At 34.0% G+C, this 20,295-nt stretch overlaps 1 protein-coding gene across 1 annotated transcript; it reads right to left on the bottom strand.

Annotated features, from left to right (window-relative positions):
* Window positions 1-10,956: 10,956 nt before the first annotated feature.
* LOC133668558 (uncharacterized) lies at window positions 10,957-20,295 on the bottom strand. Its single transcript, XM_062088484.1, has 20 exons — window positions 20,103-20,295; window positions 17,903-17,998; window positions 17,681-17,785; window positions 17,325-17,381; window positions 17,164-17,234; window positions 16,876-16,975; window positions 16,501-16,571; window positions 16,293-16,393; window positions 16,089-16,192; window positions 15,945-15,998; window positions 15,770-15,825; window positions 15,615-15,653; window positions 15,383-15,533; window positions 14,908-15,083; window positions 14,738-14,805; window positions 14,250-14,322; window positions 14,098-14,159; window positions 13,096-14,014; window positions 11,973-12,263; window positions 10,957-11,363 (listed from the first exon to the last, which is right to left on the bottom strand). Exons 2-20 carry the CDS (start codon window positions 17,966-17,968, stop codon window positions 11,084-11,086), a joined length of 2,844 nt encoding a protein of 947 aa, XP_061944468.1. The 5' UTR covers window positions 17,969-17,998; window positions 20,103-20,295; the 3' UTR covers window positions 10,957-11,083.

The raw sequence follows: 20,295 nt of genomic DNA, 5'->3' as shown, positions 1-20,295 counted from the left end.
TCAAATTAAAAAAAAAAACCCTAGCCACCATCTTAACCTTTTTTTCCTTTTTTTTTCCTCTTGAATTGCATATATTTTTAATATAACCCTTCCAACATTGTATCTATAACCTTTTATTAGGAAAGTGATACACTCTGCCTGACTAGAAAATATAGTTGTATTCTTTCTAAGATTGACCAATTAGTTGACTCCATTATAGGTTTTGAGTACCTAAGCTCCTTGAATTTTAATTTTGGATATCACCAAATCCTCGTGCACCTAAATGATGAGAAAAAATAGCTTTCATAGCTAAATAGAGAATATTTTGTTATAAAGTTATGCTTTTCAAGCTTAATAATGTCAATCAAGAAATGATCGTTATAGCCTTGTCATGGCCTTTTGCTCAATATAGGGTGGACATCCTAGGTTCATTCCCTAAGGCCACAAACAAAAGATAATTTGTCCTAATAGTTGATGTTTATTTCATAAAATAGATAGAAATAGGAGCCTTACAAAGATTTCCAACAATAAAGTAATCTTATTATTTTGAAAAAAATATCATTTGTCAATTTAGGCTTCCCAAAGTATTAATAACTGATAATAGAACACAGATCAATAACCATAAGATGAGAGAGCATTGTCAAAGGCTTTGCATTGATCATAGGCTCTCTTTAGTATAACATCTTCAAACCAATGGTCAAGCTGAATTGACTAACAAAGTTTTGCTTAATACACAGATCAATAACCATAAGATGAGAGAGCATTGTCAAAGGCTTTGCATTGATCATAGGCTCTCTTTAGTATAACATCTTCAAACCAATGGTCAAGCTGAATTGACTAACAAAGTTTTGCTTAATGAACTCAAGAAAAAAAATAAAAGAAGCTAACTCAAAATAGACAAAACTACTAAATAAAATCTTGTAGAACCGAGGTTATGATCCTAACTGAGATTGAGTGTCCAAACTATAAGCTAATTCAATATACCTTATAAGAGAATGAACAAGACCTTAGAGCCAATCTAGATTTCTTAGAAGAATTTCTCTAAGTGATGCCTAAAGGTCACTCATCAACTCTCCAATTGATTGACTTGGTCTCTTTAATAACCCTATAATCTTTAAAAGACTGGTATGAGATTTTCTATTGTAATATCCCTATAATTCGTAAAGAGATTGACTTAGTTTTTCCAAAGCAATAGCTCTACAACTCTCTAAGGGATGGTTATGAGATCTTCATAGAGAAATAACACCACAATTCTCTAAGGGATTAAGATGTTGTTTGGCGTTATGGCTACGGGTGTGGTTACATCAAAACATATTTTTGTAGTGTTTGGTTAGATATGAACCCTAATTTTTTCTTCCTATGGTTCCCATCAGAAACTGAGGTTGAACCTCAGTTTTCGTCAAACAATTTCCATTTGCTTTTTGTGCATTCTCTCTCCTTCACCGATAAAAATTATGTAGAGGAGAAAACTATTGCGAAAAAAATATCAAAACAACCCTTGCATATTTGGAAATCCTGCCATTATTTTCTAAATTTTTCAAGCCTTGTTCCCCTATGTTCCCTTTTCTTATCTCTTTCTAGAGTTACCTTGCTAGACGACAATGAAAAGCAATTTTCATTTGCTTTTGGGTGTCTTCTTCATTCGTCTTTCAAACCATTCTCTCTTATCTTCACTTATACAAAATTGTGCAGACCAGAAAATGATTAGAAAAGAATACCAAAAGAACCCGTAAATTTAGAAATCTTACCATTATCATCTCATTCCCATATTTTTCCAGCCTTGTTCCCCTTCGTTCCCTTCTCTCGTCTTGATAGCCTCCTTCTATTTCTCCGAGAGCTTACTTTGTTAGACTCATCCCACAATAGGTAATGTTCAGTGATTAAAAAGCTCATTCATCAAAACTTTTTATTTTTTTATGTAAATTAAATCTTATATCCCTGCACCCCCTTCTTCATTTATCTTTAAGTGAGATTAAATTCAATATTGATTTCAATATGATGTTTCTAACATTTCTTATCTTTTTTGGTATGCAGAAAAAACCAGCAGATCCGTGCTGGGGAAACTCACACGAGAGAAAAGTAACCATGAGTTTCTTCCTTGTCTCCATCTGAAAATTTATTTTAATTAACTAGAAATTTTAATTTATGTGATGCTTCATTAATTTCTTTTACTGTTATTAATCATTAATGTTGTTAATTAACTATAAATTACTGCACTCGTATGCAGCTTGTTCTTGAAGGTACATTATTTTTCAGTATACATTTTTTTCTGTTGAAAATACTCATGTTTTATGGGTTTTGTTTGCTCTAAAATGGGTTTCCTTGTAGTTTAGCTAATAGTTGAAATTAACTGTTGTTTCTTTATTTTTCTTTTGTATATAGCTGGAAAGAATGTATTGAATTGCAGATGGGTTTTGATTTGATAGAAATCACTGTTTAGAGTCTTAAATTGCATATTGGTTTTGATTTGTTAGGGATAAGTGTTTAGATTCTTAAATTGCAGACAAGTTTTGATTTGTGAGAAATTAGTGTTTGCAGTCTTAAATTGCAAATTGGAAAGTAGTGTGATTGCTATAACTAGGTAAACAATTGCGATTGAAACAAATAAGGGAAAGTTGCTTTAATTATTTTAAGCATTGAATGAATAAACTAGGCTTACCCCTTTCTTCTATGAACAAATTCACTTAGTTTGTAATATATAACTTTGATTCACTTTATATCAGTTTTCATACTTTTTAGTTTATACTTTCATCGTCTATGAACAAATTCAATAAACTAATGTGTTTCACAAAATGCATTTTATACTTTTTTAGTTTTTCTTATTATTTATAATAAGTATTTTGTATTTGTGTTAATGCTGATTTTTGCATATAAACATGACATCATTGCTTGTTTTCTTTTATTAAATGTTTTAAAAGATACAATGGAAGGTCTTGAATCTATAAAAAAATGCTGCTTGGACAAAGGAAATGTTACATACATTTTGTGATGTATGCATTAAGGCCATTGATATGGGAATGAGACTTAATACTCATTTCGATAAAATGAGATGGAAATTTCTTATAACATCATTCAAAGAATAAATTGACCTTGCATTCATTAAAACACAACTGAAAAACAAGTGAGATGAATGCAAAAGGGATTGAAGGATATGAACAAAGTTGGTTTCCGAAACTGGTGTGGGTTGGAGTAGTGAATTAGAAACAATTTCAGCTAGCGATGAGTGGTGGAAAGCGAAAATTCAGGTCAATTCCTCATGATCCTAACAATTTCATTTGTTGTTGTAAGATTTGATACATAATGTTACATTAATAATTTTTATTTATTCTATATAGGAAATTAGAATATTCAAAAAAATTTAAACATGTTGGTATTGAACCGTCTTTGAAGATTAAATTTGACAGAATGTATTCCAACATTGTCACGATTGGAAAGTTTGTGTGGGTTCCTTCGTCAGGAGTACTTGGTGGTAACGATATCGATCCTGGCACAAGCAATGTCAACATTGATGGTGCTGATTTGGAAGAAGAAAGTGGTGATTCGGAGGAGGATGGGATTCTAAATTTGAAGAATGACATGTCTCAAATAGTTGGCAGGGTGAATATGTTGAATAGTAGCAACACAAAGAGTAGTAGCAAAGGAAAAGAAAGAGATCCTTATGAGGTTTGAGGTAGAAAGAAAAAGATGTTTGGAATTGGTGTTCACTGTTGTTAATATGGGATCAATTACTTGAGAGTATGTCGACTAGGAGTGATTCCACTTCTTTGAATATGGCCCGGCAAGGCTGTAGTATTCCCAAAGTGATGGTTGAGCTCCACTCAATTCCTAGAGTTTCAATTGATGATGATTTTCATGACTTTGTTACAAAGTATCTGAATTTAAGAATGAAAAAAGAAATGTGGTCCAGTATGGGTGGTCTTGAGAGAAGTTGAAATGGTTGAAGCGAATGTATGCACGAAGTAAACGTGCTTAGCTGACATTGATTTTTTTTCTAAAGCGTTAATCAATTAACTACATTAAAGTGCTTGCTAAATTTAATGTGTTATGTTATTTGACATGCTTGATAATTTATTTATACATGTTTATATTTGCAGAATAATGCACGAACAGTTTTGAAAAGAATAGTTTCCATTTATAGAAGCTGGTTTCATTCATTGTATTATTCAACATTTGAAGTTGAGAGATATGAGCATATCCATTTCGGTTGTTTTTAATGTTTTTGAAGTTATGGACTTTTTATATAAGTTATCGGACTATTGAGATGCTTGTATTTTTTTTTGGATTGTAATTTCAGAGATTAGTCGTTATTCCAAAAAAAATGCTCTTTTACGAATGTTGTGTTATTGCGTTGTTTAGGTTGATGTTGTTTAATTTAATGCAAACATGTAATATTAATTATGAGTATAACTATTTACCATAAATATGTAATATTTATATTTGCTACCAATGTTTGTTAGCTTTATAACTCAATGAAATGGATGTGAACATAATAAAAATTGAAATGTAGGAGAATGCTAATAAAGGTGAAGCCAATCGGCTAGCGCAAAAAAAAATATATGTAAGAAGAAAATAAATGGTACAAAGGTAAAAGATGACCAAAGGCGGCAAATAAATGCTTATTTGACAAAAGACATGTGATAGTTTTTAGAGTGCAACTGACCATACAAGCAAAAATTCAAAAAATATAAGGACAAAATCTTAAATAGTAGAGAAAAAAATGTAGGGACAAAAAAGAATCTTGAATAATAGAGACCAAAATACAGGACAAAAAATCTTGAATAATAGAGGCAGGATAATAATTTGCTAGGAATCACGTGAAAGTGATGATTTGTTTGTTATAAAAGAACATCCATATTTAAATTTTATAGCTCATACATGTCAGAACCTGTCCATATAATTATTTTGAATGCAAAAAATATACAAAAGATACGTAGATATGCTTACTTCAGCAATGCCGATAGACAAATTCAAATTATTTAAGTAGCCTATCATTTAGTTTTTTCTATATAAAGAGGGATGTTTTTATTATGTATTCCAATAAAATAACTATCTTCAGAATGAACATCTTAATTACATTTATTACAAGCAAATGAAACACTTTCTTTTTAGGCTTCACAGGTTTGAAAGAAATTATTTCTTCCTAAGTCTTTGATAGTTTTTTTTTACTGAATGATATTTAATAATTTATAGTATTTTATTAACAACATACCAATTTGTTTTTTTTATTATTATTTACATGTAATTGAAGATATGGATGATCCACGATTTAATGTCATATTTAACAAAGATTTTGATGATGATTATGATAATATAATGAGTTGCATTATAGACCACATTAAGTATCCTAGTTGTGAAGGTAGTGGTGCCTCGGTTGCTAATGTTGGAGATAATGATGACGGAAACAACAATGATGACAACAACGATGACAGTAATGATGATGATGATAACGGTGATGATGATGAAGAAATTTTTTTTTATGGAGACAATTTGATATGAATAAATTAATCATATGCATAGCTGGAGCTATAAACATGTATTATATTAATTATATGCATAAAGAACCATGTATGGTTTCATACAATACAAGGATGCTTTGCTTAAATGAAGTTTTAAGAGTTCATTGGAAATGATGTGTTAACATGTTTAGGATGGACACAACCACTTTGTTGAGTCTGTGTAATGATTTAGAAACGAATTATGGCTTAAAAACTTCAAAAAGAATGAGTGTTATTGAAAAGGTAACAATGTTTCTATTTACAATGGCAGTTGCGGTGTTAAATCAGGAAGTGGAGGAGAGATTTTAACATTGAGGTCAAACCGTTAGTAGATGTATAAAAGAAGTCCTTAAATCCTTATATTTATTTGTTGTAGAAGTCATAAAACTAGTAGATCCACAATTTACGAACACACCAAGAGATATTGCAATGAATCCAAGATATATGTTACATTTCAAGGTAAGACAATTTGTTTTTAATGTTGTTTAAATGAATATCAAATATTTTATTAATGTAATGATGACTTACAATATTATTATTTTTCCTGTAGAATTATATCGGTGCAATTGATGACACACATGTTCATGCATGTATATCATCTGATAATCAAATTCCATTTATTGGAAAAAAAGGTGTACCGACATAAAATGTTATAGTTGCTTGTAGTTTCGACATGCAGTTTATCTTTGTGTAGGCAAGATAGGAAGGCAATGCACACGATATGCGTGCTTTTCTTGAAGCTATTGACAATAGTAGTATTAAATTTCCAAAACCACCGGAAGGTTGTGATTTGAAGTAAATTGAAGAGCTGGTAATTGAAGTCATATAATATTCTTTTTTAGTTATTGAAAAAAATTAGCATGTTGTTCTTATTTGCGGGCAAATAGTATTTGGTTGAAGATGGATATCCCAATGAGTATGGGTATTTATGTCACTATAAAGGTGAGAGGTATCATTTACAAGAATTTAGACGTCATGGGCAACTAAGTGGTCGGGAAGAAGTGTTTAATCATACACACTCATTACTACGTAACGTGATAGAGCGTTCTTTTGGGTTATGGAAACAGAGGTGGAGAATTTTGCAAAACATGTCTGCTTATCCATATAAAATACAAGTTCATATTGTAGTTGCATCAATGGCACTACATAACTATTGTAAATCGCAAGATGATAAGGTTTTTGCAGAATATGATCGTAATCTCAATTTAATTTTGGATGACTTCTTACCTGATATTGTAGCTCGTTCTGATTTTCAAGGATTGTAGAGGCCTTCACGTATGGATTTTGTACGCAATGGAATTGTAAATAGTTTGATAGGACAATAAAAGAGAACCATAATGTACAAGGATTTGGTCATTTCATTATGTATGTATGTATGTCCTTGTCCTTTTAAGTAATTTCACAATCAAACTTGATACAAAAAACATATTAATCAAACACATGAAACTTTTTTGTTAAACCTCAATTTCAATCACAGTTTTAACCAAACACTTAAATTTTTTAAATAAACCTCAACAAAAAAGATTTTTATGAAACTATTTTTTTTAAATCACAACCACAGAAGCAACCATAGTACCAAACACACCCTAACTTGGCCTATCTATAGCAATAACCCATAATCTCTAAGGGATGGATATGAGATCTCCTTAGAGCAATAGTCCTACAACTCTCTAAGGAAAAGGTCTTAGGCTTCCCTGATGCAATGACACTAACCTTTAGATGATGTTTAAGGGCCTCTTACCAATTCGTTGAGGATATGTTTACAAGACATCCATATTAAAGTAGCAAGATCTCCTGAAGAAAGGCATACATGCAACCTAGATTTCTTCTCGGTTCCAAGCACGTAGCGAGTCCTACAAAGGTTAAGCAAAGTTCAAATCATACCAAAATTCAAAGGCAAGATTTTGAAAAATTTTCTACTTATAAGTGTTGGACTCATACAACCTGCCTAGAAGATTTCCTCCGGAATATTTTTATAGATATGGGCTTTTGAAGATTTTTCTAAGTATGGGCGTTTAAACCATACAAATTGCATAGAGGATTTCCTCCTAAATATTTTTCTAAGTATAGGCATTGGACTCATCCAGATTAAACAACTTTACCAAATATTTCTCAAGAAAAGCATGAAAATGAAAGAGCATTTTTTATAAAACTCTAGTATATTACAAAATGACAAACCTCGCAAGACCAAGGTTCTTTACAAGGCTAAAGAAAGTTAGGGGGTTAAGGCTTAAATATCCATGCCAAACTTCTTAGCCAAGTATTCTCTATGTTGGATAATTGTAGCCCTAGTAAGGAAGACATCTACAGAGTAGGGCACAAGGACTCAATGGAAAGCAACGTTGATGTCCACTTGCATTCCTCTTGACTATTGAAAAAATATAAATTGGACATGACAAATAATATATTGTCCCTAATTATCCCATACAATGTTGTAGACTTTAAAAAACTCATGGAACTCCTCATAAAAGTTCCTCGGAGCCTCCAACCGCGCACAAGAGCACTAAGCTTATTCCCTAGTAGTAAGGAGCTTAACTCTCATAGCATCTTGGGATGTTTTCCTCTTAATTATCCCCTACTTCGGGGAGTCCACTTCATTATAAGGCAAACAAAACTACTTTTTTATGAAGCCCAGCTGAAGGATAACACCTCTCATATCATCCTTCAACATCGTATAAACTACTTTGAGGTTCTTTAGTTCAGACTTCACTGTAGCCTTTTCATCCCTTAGAATTTGAAGGGCAGTCTAGTATGTCATGTGCTTAGCAATGGCCTCCTTCACCTATCTTCTCCCAATCGTCCATCACCTCTTAGAATTAGTACACATCATGAAAGTCTGCTAAAAATGATTGATAGAAATAATAGTTATAAAACTAAAATAATGAGGTTAGATAAGAGAGTTTCTTACATTAAAGATTATTTATCAAGTTAGGGCTAGATGATGATTGTAACTTTCATCATTCATTATCAGGATGTTTGAAGGAATGGCCAAAACCCTCTTCGGGTGCTTAACCACATCTAGGTCATTCTCTCTTAGGCCAGACCTCCTACCAATAACAACCTTAATTACCTACCTTTCTTCCTCAATTAAGGTGGGAAAAACATAGGGTGTTCGACCAAGGACAAGGTTGGTAAAGACATTCTCAAACCCAGGTTGTCTAGCTTTCTAAAAAGCACCTTAAATAAAGGTCCCAACAACCAAAGAAGTCTCTACAACAGAAATCAAAGGTGAGGACATTAGGATTGTCATGACAGGAAAGACCTTTACAGCTAAGGCTACAACGCTAAACTTCACAGGGATGGAGACCTTTTTTCTCTTAAACCAAGTAGCAACACTTACAATCACTTTAAGAGGGGTCAACTGAAGGGGAGTAGTGGCTCCCCTCATTTCTACAAGAGTAGTGGTTCTCATTATTGTTTCCTTAAGAACATTGTCCTTGGGAATAGAAAACTCATCTATGTTGATGGGGTCATGTTCCATCTATACTTTAGTCTAAGCTCCACTTAAGTCAAAAGGATGAAGACCTTTTCCTCAATCCAGATAAGCTCTCCCCTACAAACCTTGCTGAAGTTTCTCCTCTCTCAGCTATTAACTTTGCATAAAAAAAAGTTAGAAATGAGTATTTAGATGTATAAAAACAAGTGATAAAAAGGTTGTATACTTTGCAACAAGGCATGGTAATGCGTTTTATCCATCTTATTGATGTTGTACTCAATTAAGGTCAAGGCCAACGCAACACATGTTTTTTCCTCATCCGAGATCAGACAGGGCTTATTGTTCATCTCAAGAGAAGCTACTCTCTAATAGTGGGCATAACCCTATATTTTACATCCCATCCTATTATATCTCACTACCAGCCACTTTCCCTTTCACTTCTTAACATGTGCAAGCTTGCCCTGCAATGTCCTCTTCATGGATTCATAAGCCCAAACAGATATAGGTCTAGTGAGTTGCAAGACCCAATATTCTTGGTTTAGTTACACACTAAGCCTAATCAGACATGGGTCTGGCAAGCTGTTAGATTCAATATTATTAGGTTCAATTACGCACTGAGTTTAAGTACATATGGATTTGACAACCTGTCAAACCCAATATCTTTGGGTTTAGCTACATACTGGGCTCAAGTATATGTGGATCTGACAAGCTGTTAAACCTAACTTTGGGTTCAGCTACATGCTAAACTCAAATGGATATAGGTTCGGTGAGCTGCCAGACCCAACAACCTTGGGTTCAACTACTAACTGAGCTCATGTAGACATAGACCTAGCGAGATTTCAGACCCAACCTCTTTGAATTCAGCTACATGTTGAGCCCAAGTAAACATAGGTCTAGAAAACTATTAGGCTTAACATCTTTGAGTTTAGCTACACATTGAGCCTAAATGGCATGGATCTGATAAGTTATTAAGCCCAACATCTTTGGATTCGGCTATATGATGAGCCAAAATGGACATGGGTTTAGCAAGCTTCTAGGCTTGACCTCTTTAGGTTTAGCAATGTGTTGAGCCTAAATAGGCCTAACGTTTATGAGTTCAACTATATGTTGAACTTAAGTAGATATAGGATTGGCAAATTGCCAAACCCAATATCTTTTAAGTTTAGCTACGCACTAAATCCAAATACATATAAGGGTTTGACAAGCTACCAAACCCATCAATTGTGAGCTTGGCTTCATGTCAAGTTCAAGTAGGTATAAGCTTGATGATTATTATAAACCCCATGTTGGGCCTGACGATCATTATAGATCCTATGTTTGGCCACTAGACTTCATTGTTTTTTATTCATGTGACTTTTAACATAAAATGTTAATGTAAAAAATACTTTTATCTCAACGCTCCTAGGTGTATATAAGTCTTTTAAGGGCCTACTATATTTTCATCAACAATAATATTGTGTAAGAGATATTTATTCCTCATTAATATTGCATAGGAGATATTTATCTATCATTGATGTTATCATGAGAAAATTACATTTATAACTCCTTCATTCAAGCAACATGACAAGTTTCAAATGCTATAAATACCTCTAGAACCAACCAAGTAAAGGGTTCACAATTTTTCTCTTCAAAATATTCATATTTTAATTCTCAAAGCATTTATCATATAAAAACAAGAACAAAAACTTTTGTTCTTGAAATTTAAAACTCATTCTCTTATTTATTGCAATCTTTTACTAAAAAGTCATTAATTTTATTGTTTAAGGTCCTTAAACCCCACCAAAAGATATTGTTTTGTAGGTTTTGGACTTTTTACCACCAATAATTTACTTTCTAAGTTTCAGATAAAAGAAAATTGACATGAATTAATAATTAATCACTATTCAAACACTAAATAATTTTATTCTTGAGTATATTAGATTTCGAAACATTATCACTTTCCTCTCGAAAACTAATGATGATAATTTTGAAAAAAAATCTTTCAATAATTCTATTGGTGAAGAACACTCATATGGTGGTGAATGAACATGCCTATGTAACCAAGAATTACTTAATAAGTGTGTTTATGGATTGAGAAACTGTCAGTTACAACATCTTCCAAGATACACATATACACTTAACTAGGGTGTGATTAAACATCCCATGAAGAATACGAAGACTGATTTAGTTCAAGTTAAAATAGCATTCTCTTGCAAGTAAACTCATAAATAGCCTGAAAGAAGCTTTTTGGTGCTTCCTCTTCCGGCAACCTAAGAAGGTGAGCTACTTTGGAAAATCCTGCATGTTGCTTAAGATAGGACTCGTCCTCGATCCCTTCATGGTGCATCTCTTCTTTAAAGTCCTTAGGTTTTGATAAAGCCCACTGCATTGCCCATATGGCTAAAGGTCGCATGTAGCAAAGAGACCGATATTGATCATTCATGTCCCAACTTTCTGGAATCTGGAATGAATAACTGTAACCAAAAACAACTACTGTGACCAAAGTATTTGGAAAATGAATGTTAGTGTAAGGAGTATAACACCAAAAACACTATGTTTGGAAGAGAAGTAACTAAAAGAAAATATAGATAGAGCGAGTCAACTCAATTAAAGATGCGATCATATATAGTTATGTGAAGTGTGCCGGTGAGCTATGACTCAACTGGCTTCAGTGTCCTCTCACCATTCAAGAGGTCTGGAGGTCTCGAGCTCGAACTTCTTCCTTGTGTCCAGAAAATAGTTAGGTGCAGTGCGTATGCTAGATATTACCTGACGAATCTATAGGTTACATCGATCAGATTGGTAAGCAAATAGAAAAGATCACTTCATTTCCGTAAAAATCTTTTGTTTTAACTGGTTCCTAAAATGTGGAAGGACTTGTCTAGTTCCGGACCGGCTAAGCAATGTGCATTCTATGAATATACAATAAACTCGATTTATGGCTTGGACTCAATAGCAGACACACCTGCACAGTTGTTTCTGGAGATGAATATTGCAAGAAGGCAAGAGCTCTTTGATAAGGAAAAATGCTGTCTCATCTACGTTGAAAAGTTAAAGAAAATGGTATAAAGAGGAAAACTTACCCAAGACCTTCTTCGGACCATGCTGCTTTGTAGATACCAACTGCAGTCTGAAAAGCCATCTCCTCCATTCCCTCTTGAATCATAGAAGCAGAAAGAGCGTAAGTAACACCAGGCCATATTTCTTTCGTTTGCATTGCCGTCAGATCAACTCTTCCATCTGGTAGCATCCCGTTCACAGCCCCACGCGTTCCTCCTTTCACCTTCAAGACATTGAACTCGTAAATCTTCTCCAATGCCTTCTTGGCTTTGTCCCCATCGACGACCGGTGAAAGGCCACACGCTCTAGCATACCTGTGACATAACCAAGCACTAGTCACGTAAATGGTCCAGTGAAACAAGATCGTGTGCCACTTCAAAGTTATGCACCATTAACCTCGTATCATTTCTGATTGTAGCTCAGATCACATAACTTCATTGAAAAAATCCAGACTTTGACGTTCTTGCGATGCTTAGAAAGCGATACTAGTTTGATTACAAGTCACTTCACATTCTTGTCAATTATTTTCAATTTGCATGTTTTGCGTAGGTGTTCAAGATTAAAATGCAAGATCAGAAGGAGAACCAGAATAGTATTTCCACAACATACTTTTGCTAAGTACCAAACAAGAGAAATCATAAAACAAGCAAGGAAGTTTTGGTAAAAGTAAATTATAAGAACCCTTATGCGTGATAACGATCAACTCAATAACAGCATAAAGTGTTAGCACGCAGGATAGCTTATAGACCAAATGTGAACGTTATTAATTGAATAACAGCAAAGCTAAGGAAATAAAAGACAGAATAGCTAGCAAAGAAGACTGAGATGGAGCCCTGGTAATGCTGACGCAGAAGAAAGTGAACGATTGAGTAATATGCTGCCGAAAGATACCCCACTAGTTGTAAAATATCACAAGAAGAAAAAACAAAAGAGAGTTGTATAATTTGCTGACAGGGGAAAGTGAAGAAAGCAATTAGCCATAAAGCATGTAGAAGACATGAAGATAGTATAGCAAGAAGACATTAAAATCTTAGTTATATATGAACAGTTGGCCTTTCCAGTTAATATAAGTCAGTTTCCCTAATATGCTATCAACTACTTTGAATTTTTGATGCACAAAGTAGAAACTCGATGATTTGTGCTCACCATTGCCCAGCCAATTGATCAGCTTGTATAGACTTATTACCACTGCTGTCGTAGTTGAAGTAGGAACCATTCCATAACTTGCCATAAACAGTTTTTGCCTTTTGATACTTAATCCAGAAATAATTAGCAGATCCATCATCACCAACTTCATGTGCCATGGCTGATGTAGCCTGGAGTGCTGCCACCCAAAGCCCACCACAGTATGCACTTACGCCAGTAACAGACCATGTATCATAGGTTTGATCAGGTATCCCCTCATTTTCAATCATTCCATCTCCATCCTTGTCAAATTGATCCATATAAGCCATTGCAACATATACTGAAGGCCAAACAGCTCGAGCAAAATCTTTATCACCAGTAGCAACCACATCCCTGTACACCTGGAGAACAAATTTACAGTTCAAGTCCTTCCACCTAGCTGTACTGAAAAGGTTATAGGCGTTTATTTCAAACCAGGGGTCATTAAGCCCAACATCATGAGGAACAGCACCAAGAACCTTTCGTGGAACCCACTTCCCATCACTCATAATTTGCATCCTACTAGGATCATGCATCAGTACTGCAGCTGCGAAGTCTCTTTGGAGATTGAGTTCAAGTTTTGGAAATAGCATTACAAGTGCAAAAGATGCATAGAAATGAACATCATAGGTATTCCACATTAGGTATTCAGTTCCTTCAAGATAAAGGAGCTGGCCGATATTTTCTTCTCCATTCTGAAGCAAATTTGCTCCAAAAACGGAATTTGATGATACCGGATTATGTAGTTGTTCATACGTGGATGCCATCCTTTCCAGAATTTCAATAGCCGTGTCATTCTTATGAGCAATACCGTTTACATTCTTGTAACCTGAACTTGACCTTTCAAGAGAAAATCTTCTTTCTCTAACAGCTGTTAAATTTTGCATTGGAGGTGATTCATCTGCAGAAAGTAACATAGGTCATTTTCATTGATCAACAAATCATATTTTTGCTTTTGTACATTAAGCTCAAACCCATGAGTACCTGTCCAAATTGTCCCTCCTGCATTGAGATAATAGAGCTCATTGAAGAGAGTGATAGGGTACCTAGGAAAAAATTCTCAGGTTCAATATTTTTTGAACTACATGGAAGATCTAGAATGCCCTACTTTCTAGCAGGAACTTCATCTAACTCACCATTCAGGAACCCTTTTGTCTTCAAGAATAGGCCTTTGCCATGCTTCTATCTGGGATTCCCAGTTAGCATGCTCTGTTTTCAAAAATAGTAGGAAGAAAGTATTTTATTAAATGTGTATTTTGGTTCCATCTACCTGCATTTTCAATAAACTACTGCTATTTTCATTTTTGTGACTGCACGTCAAACTTCCTTGACTACATTTCAAGATAAGATTCACATTCTCTTCACATCTAGACATTGATACGAAACTTAAGGCAGTATCAAAATTATCAAGAAAGCTGTAAGAATGACGTTCTGGTTCCTAATGTCATGTCAAGAAAGATACACATCTATTTGCGAAGTAGCTCAACTAGCAGAGAAAAATTTTGCATTCCATGAGGTTTTCAAACTATTTCAGAACACAAAAATATTATTATTATTCTCAGTAGATATTCGAGATGCTATCCGAAGACTTGGCTATTCCATAGGTAGATAGTATAACCATTACCAAGAATAGCATCACGTGCAATGTTGGCAGCTGCATCTCCTAGTGTGCCATAGAATTTTGTATAACGCCTGATATTGAGATGTTTTGTTAGTACAAATTACAAAACCATATTACTTCATGCTAAAGAGGTGTGTGCATAACACTAGTTATAGACAACTAAGGCAGTCCACCTGTGGTAACTTCTTTCACTAAATCTTATTTCTGGGATGTCCCATGATAATGAAAATGTGACGGTGCGGATAGAACCGGAAGGAACGGTCACAGAGGCTGCTATGGCTGCTCCAATAGATGATCCTGGTTCTGAAGGTGAAGTTTTATTACAACCAATCTGATCAAATGTCCCGTTCTGCAAGAAATAAAGTTAAGGGTAAATATCTTCAGAAAATTTCCAAGTAATGGACTAGTAAAAATGAATATCAGTCCATACAAAATTTGATTTCCCGAAACAGAAGGCAGTTTATATTTTACAGTTAAGAAGTCATGGAAGAATGAAATGCATATAAACAGTACTGTTGTTGGCTTCATATTAACCTGATAAGAAAAACTTGCATTGAAATGAAAAAATTAGAGAAATATTTCAACAACAAGAAGGCAACAAATTACTTTCTTTTTTCATTGAGAAGCAACGAATGGGAAAAACCAAACCTTTCTAATTACATCCCACATATCTTTTGCTGTGACACTGACATCCTGGGAATCTCCAGATATCAGGAAGCAAGGACATTCAGAAACATGAACATCAGCCGTCTCCTGTGCTGCAATGGCAAAGGTTACCGGAGGCTGTCTATTTGTCATTCTGAAGGAATTACACTTCCCATTAGATATACAAGGCTCAGCTATCAAATCAAATGCATATAAATAAGTGAAAGGGACTCACTTGTGGTGTAACGTGACTGCATGAACTCCATCTTTTGTCCTGGTAAGAGGTCATGATTGAACCAAATTAATAAAATTTTAAAATAAATTAGCAGCATTTAAGGTTACAAAATAAAAGAATAGCATCCACATTCCGGTAAATAAATTTATTCTTACATCATCTTTGAGTTGAAATGATGACCAGAAAGTCCAGAGACCCCACCCACAGAATTCTGAAACAGTCAAAAACAGGAAACTTTTGATTAGGATATGTTAGAAGAAACTTAATTTTTCAAGTTAACCTTGTTTTAACAATAAAAACATGGTGGACAATGCAACATTCTGAACTTACTGCCCATGTAAACATTACGGTGACATCAGCTGAAGTTTTTCCATGATTAGATAGCTGAAACAAGCAAAGGAATCACGTTAGGTTAAAACAATTTGAAGGCAGCTGACTATGACAAAATGGAGTTTCTTACGAGCCCTTTCCTACCGTGAAAGTAAAAACTGATACAGGGAAACTGCTCTCCTTATAGTTGTGGGGAATGAAAGGTGAAATTTGTCGAGAAACAATTGTAAGTTCTGGGTCAGGTGCACCTATTTTTATACAAGTGAGTAAACATACAATGAATGAACAATGGTATTGCAAATCCCAGTCTCAGTATTTGATTGTCCAAAATGTTACTGAAGCTATTACCGTCATAGATTGTCCAAGCCCTGGGAAAAAGAGCATGATATGTACATTTCTGGCCATTCAGATTCCAATCCCAAGATTCAATGCCTGAACCTGTGCTTTCTCTGCACAACACAGTTCTTGAGTCAATATAATTTTGTTGCGTGAGTACTCACGAGAGGTGATTTAAAAAATATTAAAAACAGCAAATGAAATCATAAAGGTGGCTTACTTGGGGATGTCTGGAGTCCTAGAGCATAATACAGAGGAAAACGTTTCACCACTCGGACGGGAAACAAAAGCCTGCATGAAGAGAGAGCATTTAGCTATTTTAATAGTTTTCAAGGAGATTGGGCAGCACAAACTTCACTTCAGAAACAGGAATCAAAGCAGCTATGCCTATGAATTCGAAAGCAACTGCATTGTTAGATTTAAAAGGCAAACACTACTTAGAAATGGTTTTAAGTTTGCCACGTTTTTATTTAAAGTTTGACACCATTTGAGAAAGATAACAGCAACTATTTTAGCAAACTATGATTGACAGGAAACTCATCCTTACAGAAAATTGACAAGGCAAAAGGTATCAAAAGATGAGAAGTAAACTTACGGAAAATTGATTTGCCAAAACTGGGCCTTCTTCACATATTCCAGGGAACAGTCTAAAGTGTTGAAACTCGCCTCTATAGCTTCTTCCAATGCTTCCTGCACTGAAATACTTTTTCCTTAATTAGATAGCCTGATGCTTTCGAATGCCATGGTCGCACTCACATCAGTGCAGATTCTTTGATATTTCTACATCAGAGACTGTCTATACTCTTTCTCTGAAATAATGTTAATCAAAACAAAAGACATTGAATATCAGAAATATGCAAAGAAAGCGATGTTGCGAGCCTACCCGATACCACCTAAAGGGATCCCATGATCACTTGAAAGAATGTGCTTCTTGGAAAAATCAAATATTGTTGCCTGAAATATATAAAGGAAAGGTCGTCTTTATCTGTAAAAGATATCGGAAACAGAGACGTCTTTAGATATATATTGAGAGAGGAGCATTACTCTTTCTTTTGCTGCTTCTTGCTTGATGTGACGCCACAGTCTCAGGCCCATTGGTAACTTTCAAAAAGCAAGAATCATATGAGATTTCATAATTACTATTTAGAATAATGAAGTTATGCACTTGTCTCCAGTAATTTCACATATTCCACTGTCTTTTTTAGCTGGGGATGACTCCAATTTCTACTCAATCAATCCAAGCTCCAATAACCATGATAAGTTTTACTTGTAAAATTGAAAACTTTATAGAAGCCAACAAAGCTTATCTTGGTTCTTCACTTATCATGTCAAAAGACAATCTATAGATAATTGTTCAAGTAGAAAGACAAGAAGCCCCAGAAAAAAAGTTGCAAGCATACCATATGTGATATTTCTCGGAAACTTAGACCGAACTGCACAGGGATTTTCCCATTGCTATTCAATTGCCTTTTCCATGTCAGTGAAGCAGGTTTTCCCGGATCGACCTAATGATAAACAGTAGGGGAAAAAACTAACATCACATATGAGGAAAAACATGTATAATACCAGCATATAGGGTTAGCTATCACCACTCAAAACCTTTTGCAAAGCAAAAGGCATACCTTCTGTGCATGGGTATCGGGAAAAAGCTTCTCTTCACCTTCAGCTGCTGCGAGACCATTCTCCATCGTGCCTCAGGACTAATGGAATATGGATATCTAAATAAACAAGAATTTAAGAATACAATGTTGAGTTCAAAGATCCCTTGCTAAGTTGTCCTTTTACAGGATGCATTTATGAGTAAAAGTTGTAAATTAATAGCAGAATTATCCTTCACTGGGTCAATGCACATGCTTGATCTCAATCTGAAAGTAGAGAACATCACAAGAACACACACAAACACTATTATCTTGAAATATATTTCCAGCAAAATTTGTATCTTCCAGTTTGATTTTTTTTCCTCTAATGCTATGGATTACTGGCCACGCCACTGAAACCCCAAGCAAACCTAATCTTTGAAACAAACTAAACGCCATGCCTGTTCCTTGGCACCTAATCCATCATATGTCCTCACTACTAGGGATGATAATGGAGCAAGTTTGAAAAATACACATTCAGTACCATGTCCGCCTCATGTTCGTTAGGTAATGTTAATGTTTTGATTAATGTTTTAGAATTGAAAAGACGTAGACACTCGAGATAAAAGGGATATGGCATCTCTGTATACTTTCTATTTTAAAAAATAAAAAATCATTTTAAAATTACAAGACATATTTATTTTTATTTTTATCTTTTTATCTTTTTAATTAAACATGTTTACGTATATTCTTTTAATTAAAAAATCTGCATATAGAAAAATCTAATCAGTTTTTTTTTAGAAATATATTAAAATAATATTTTTTATTTTTTATATTAATATATAAAAACTTTTCAAAAAAAAATTCAAAACTTTTTAAAAGCAAAATGTCTTCCCATCCTAATATCCGTCTCTTAGCCAGATGAGCCAGTGGTAGGGGTGAGTAGATATCACTTGGGAGCTGGTCAAGAAATAAGGATTTAAATAAAAAATAAAAAAAGAAAAAGTGTAAATTTTTCGAACCAAAATTTTTATATCATGTTTATTACAGTTATTTTAATTTAAACTAATTAACACGACACAATTAATGTATTTTTTTCACCTAAACAACACCACTATTTTAAAATTTAAGAAATATATCAAAATAACATTATCTAGAAATAAAAAATTATAATTTTAAATTGAGTTGTTGAAACATGGGCAACTTACTAGACCCATAACCTAAGTCTTGCATTCAGTTGACTCCCATGTCTTATTACTATGCTTTTAAGTAGATATAGTGTGTTTGTGAAAGCGATGTAATCATTATTTCATAAAATTTTAATTTTTATTATTATTTTAATATGCTGGTATCAAAATTAAATTTTTAAAAAATAAAAATATATTATTTTTATATATTTTTAAACGAAAAACATTTAGAGAAACAAACTTTATCATTGTCCCAAACACCCCTATAAAAAAAAAATTATAGTTAAGGTCAAGATTTGTGTATGAAACTCATTGAAAAAGCTATAAAAAACAAAACAAACTAGTTTTTATAATTGAATTTCATACATAATTGAGTTATAACTAGCCTTAACCTCAATCTCAATTATAACCAGGGCAGAGCAAGAAAAAAAAATTAGAAGGAGGCAAGAAAAATTTTTAATTACTTTTATTAAATATTTATAAGGGAAGGGTATTTCCTTGTAGAGACCAGACCCTTGCCAATCCCACCTCTCTCTGCCACTGATTATAATCACTAAAATTAACCATATTTTAGTTGATGAGATTGTGGTAATGGTTGCGGTTTAAAGTATTTTTTTATTTAAAAATACATTAATATGATATGTTTTTTTATTTTTTAAAATTATTATTGATATTAACACATAAAAAAAATTAAAAATACTAAAAAAATTTATTTTTTTAAAAAATCAAAGTTTAACATAGTTCCAGACTTCCAGCAACTACGATTGGAGGGACGGGAAGAGTAAAAACTAACAGCATTAAACGGATGCTACGTATCAAATTTCCGAGCATCATTAAGAGAGAATCACAAACCCAAGACTTTTATGCATAAGGAAGAGCTGTGCAGAATTTCTACACTGCATATATTGTAAGAGAGCATAAACAGGGCTCCCTGAACGGCAAGCGGCCGGATATGGTAACCACCGGAGCCATAATTAAGTATTGAAACGTTGTAATATTATGATAACAGGCCGGACGTGCATCAAAGCCAGAGGCGTTTACATGTTGAGAAGACTGACCTGGGAATGTAAACTTGCAGGGCTGCTACGGCACGTAGAGATACAGAGTGTCTGTATTGTTATTAGAGAGTCTCTCTTGATCAGTCCTCTGAGAGGGAGAGATAAAAGGTAGGAGAAAGATGATGGAGAAGGTGGTTGAGATGTGAGCTTTCGTTGATCTAAAATACAAGAAAAAAAATATCTACAGGAACAA

This window comes from Populus nigra, chromosome 11 (genome assembly GCF_951802175.1).
Source record: "Populus nigra chromosome 11, ddPopNigr1.1, whole genome shotgun sequence".
NCBI classification, from domain to species: Eukaryota; Viridiplantae; Streptophyta; class Magnoliopsida; order Malpighiales; family Salicaceae; genus Populus; species Populus nigra.
This window is presented reverse-complemented; position numbering and strand designations above follow the sequence as displayed.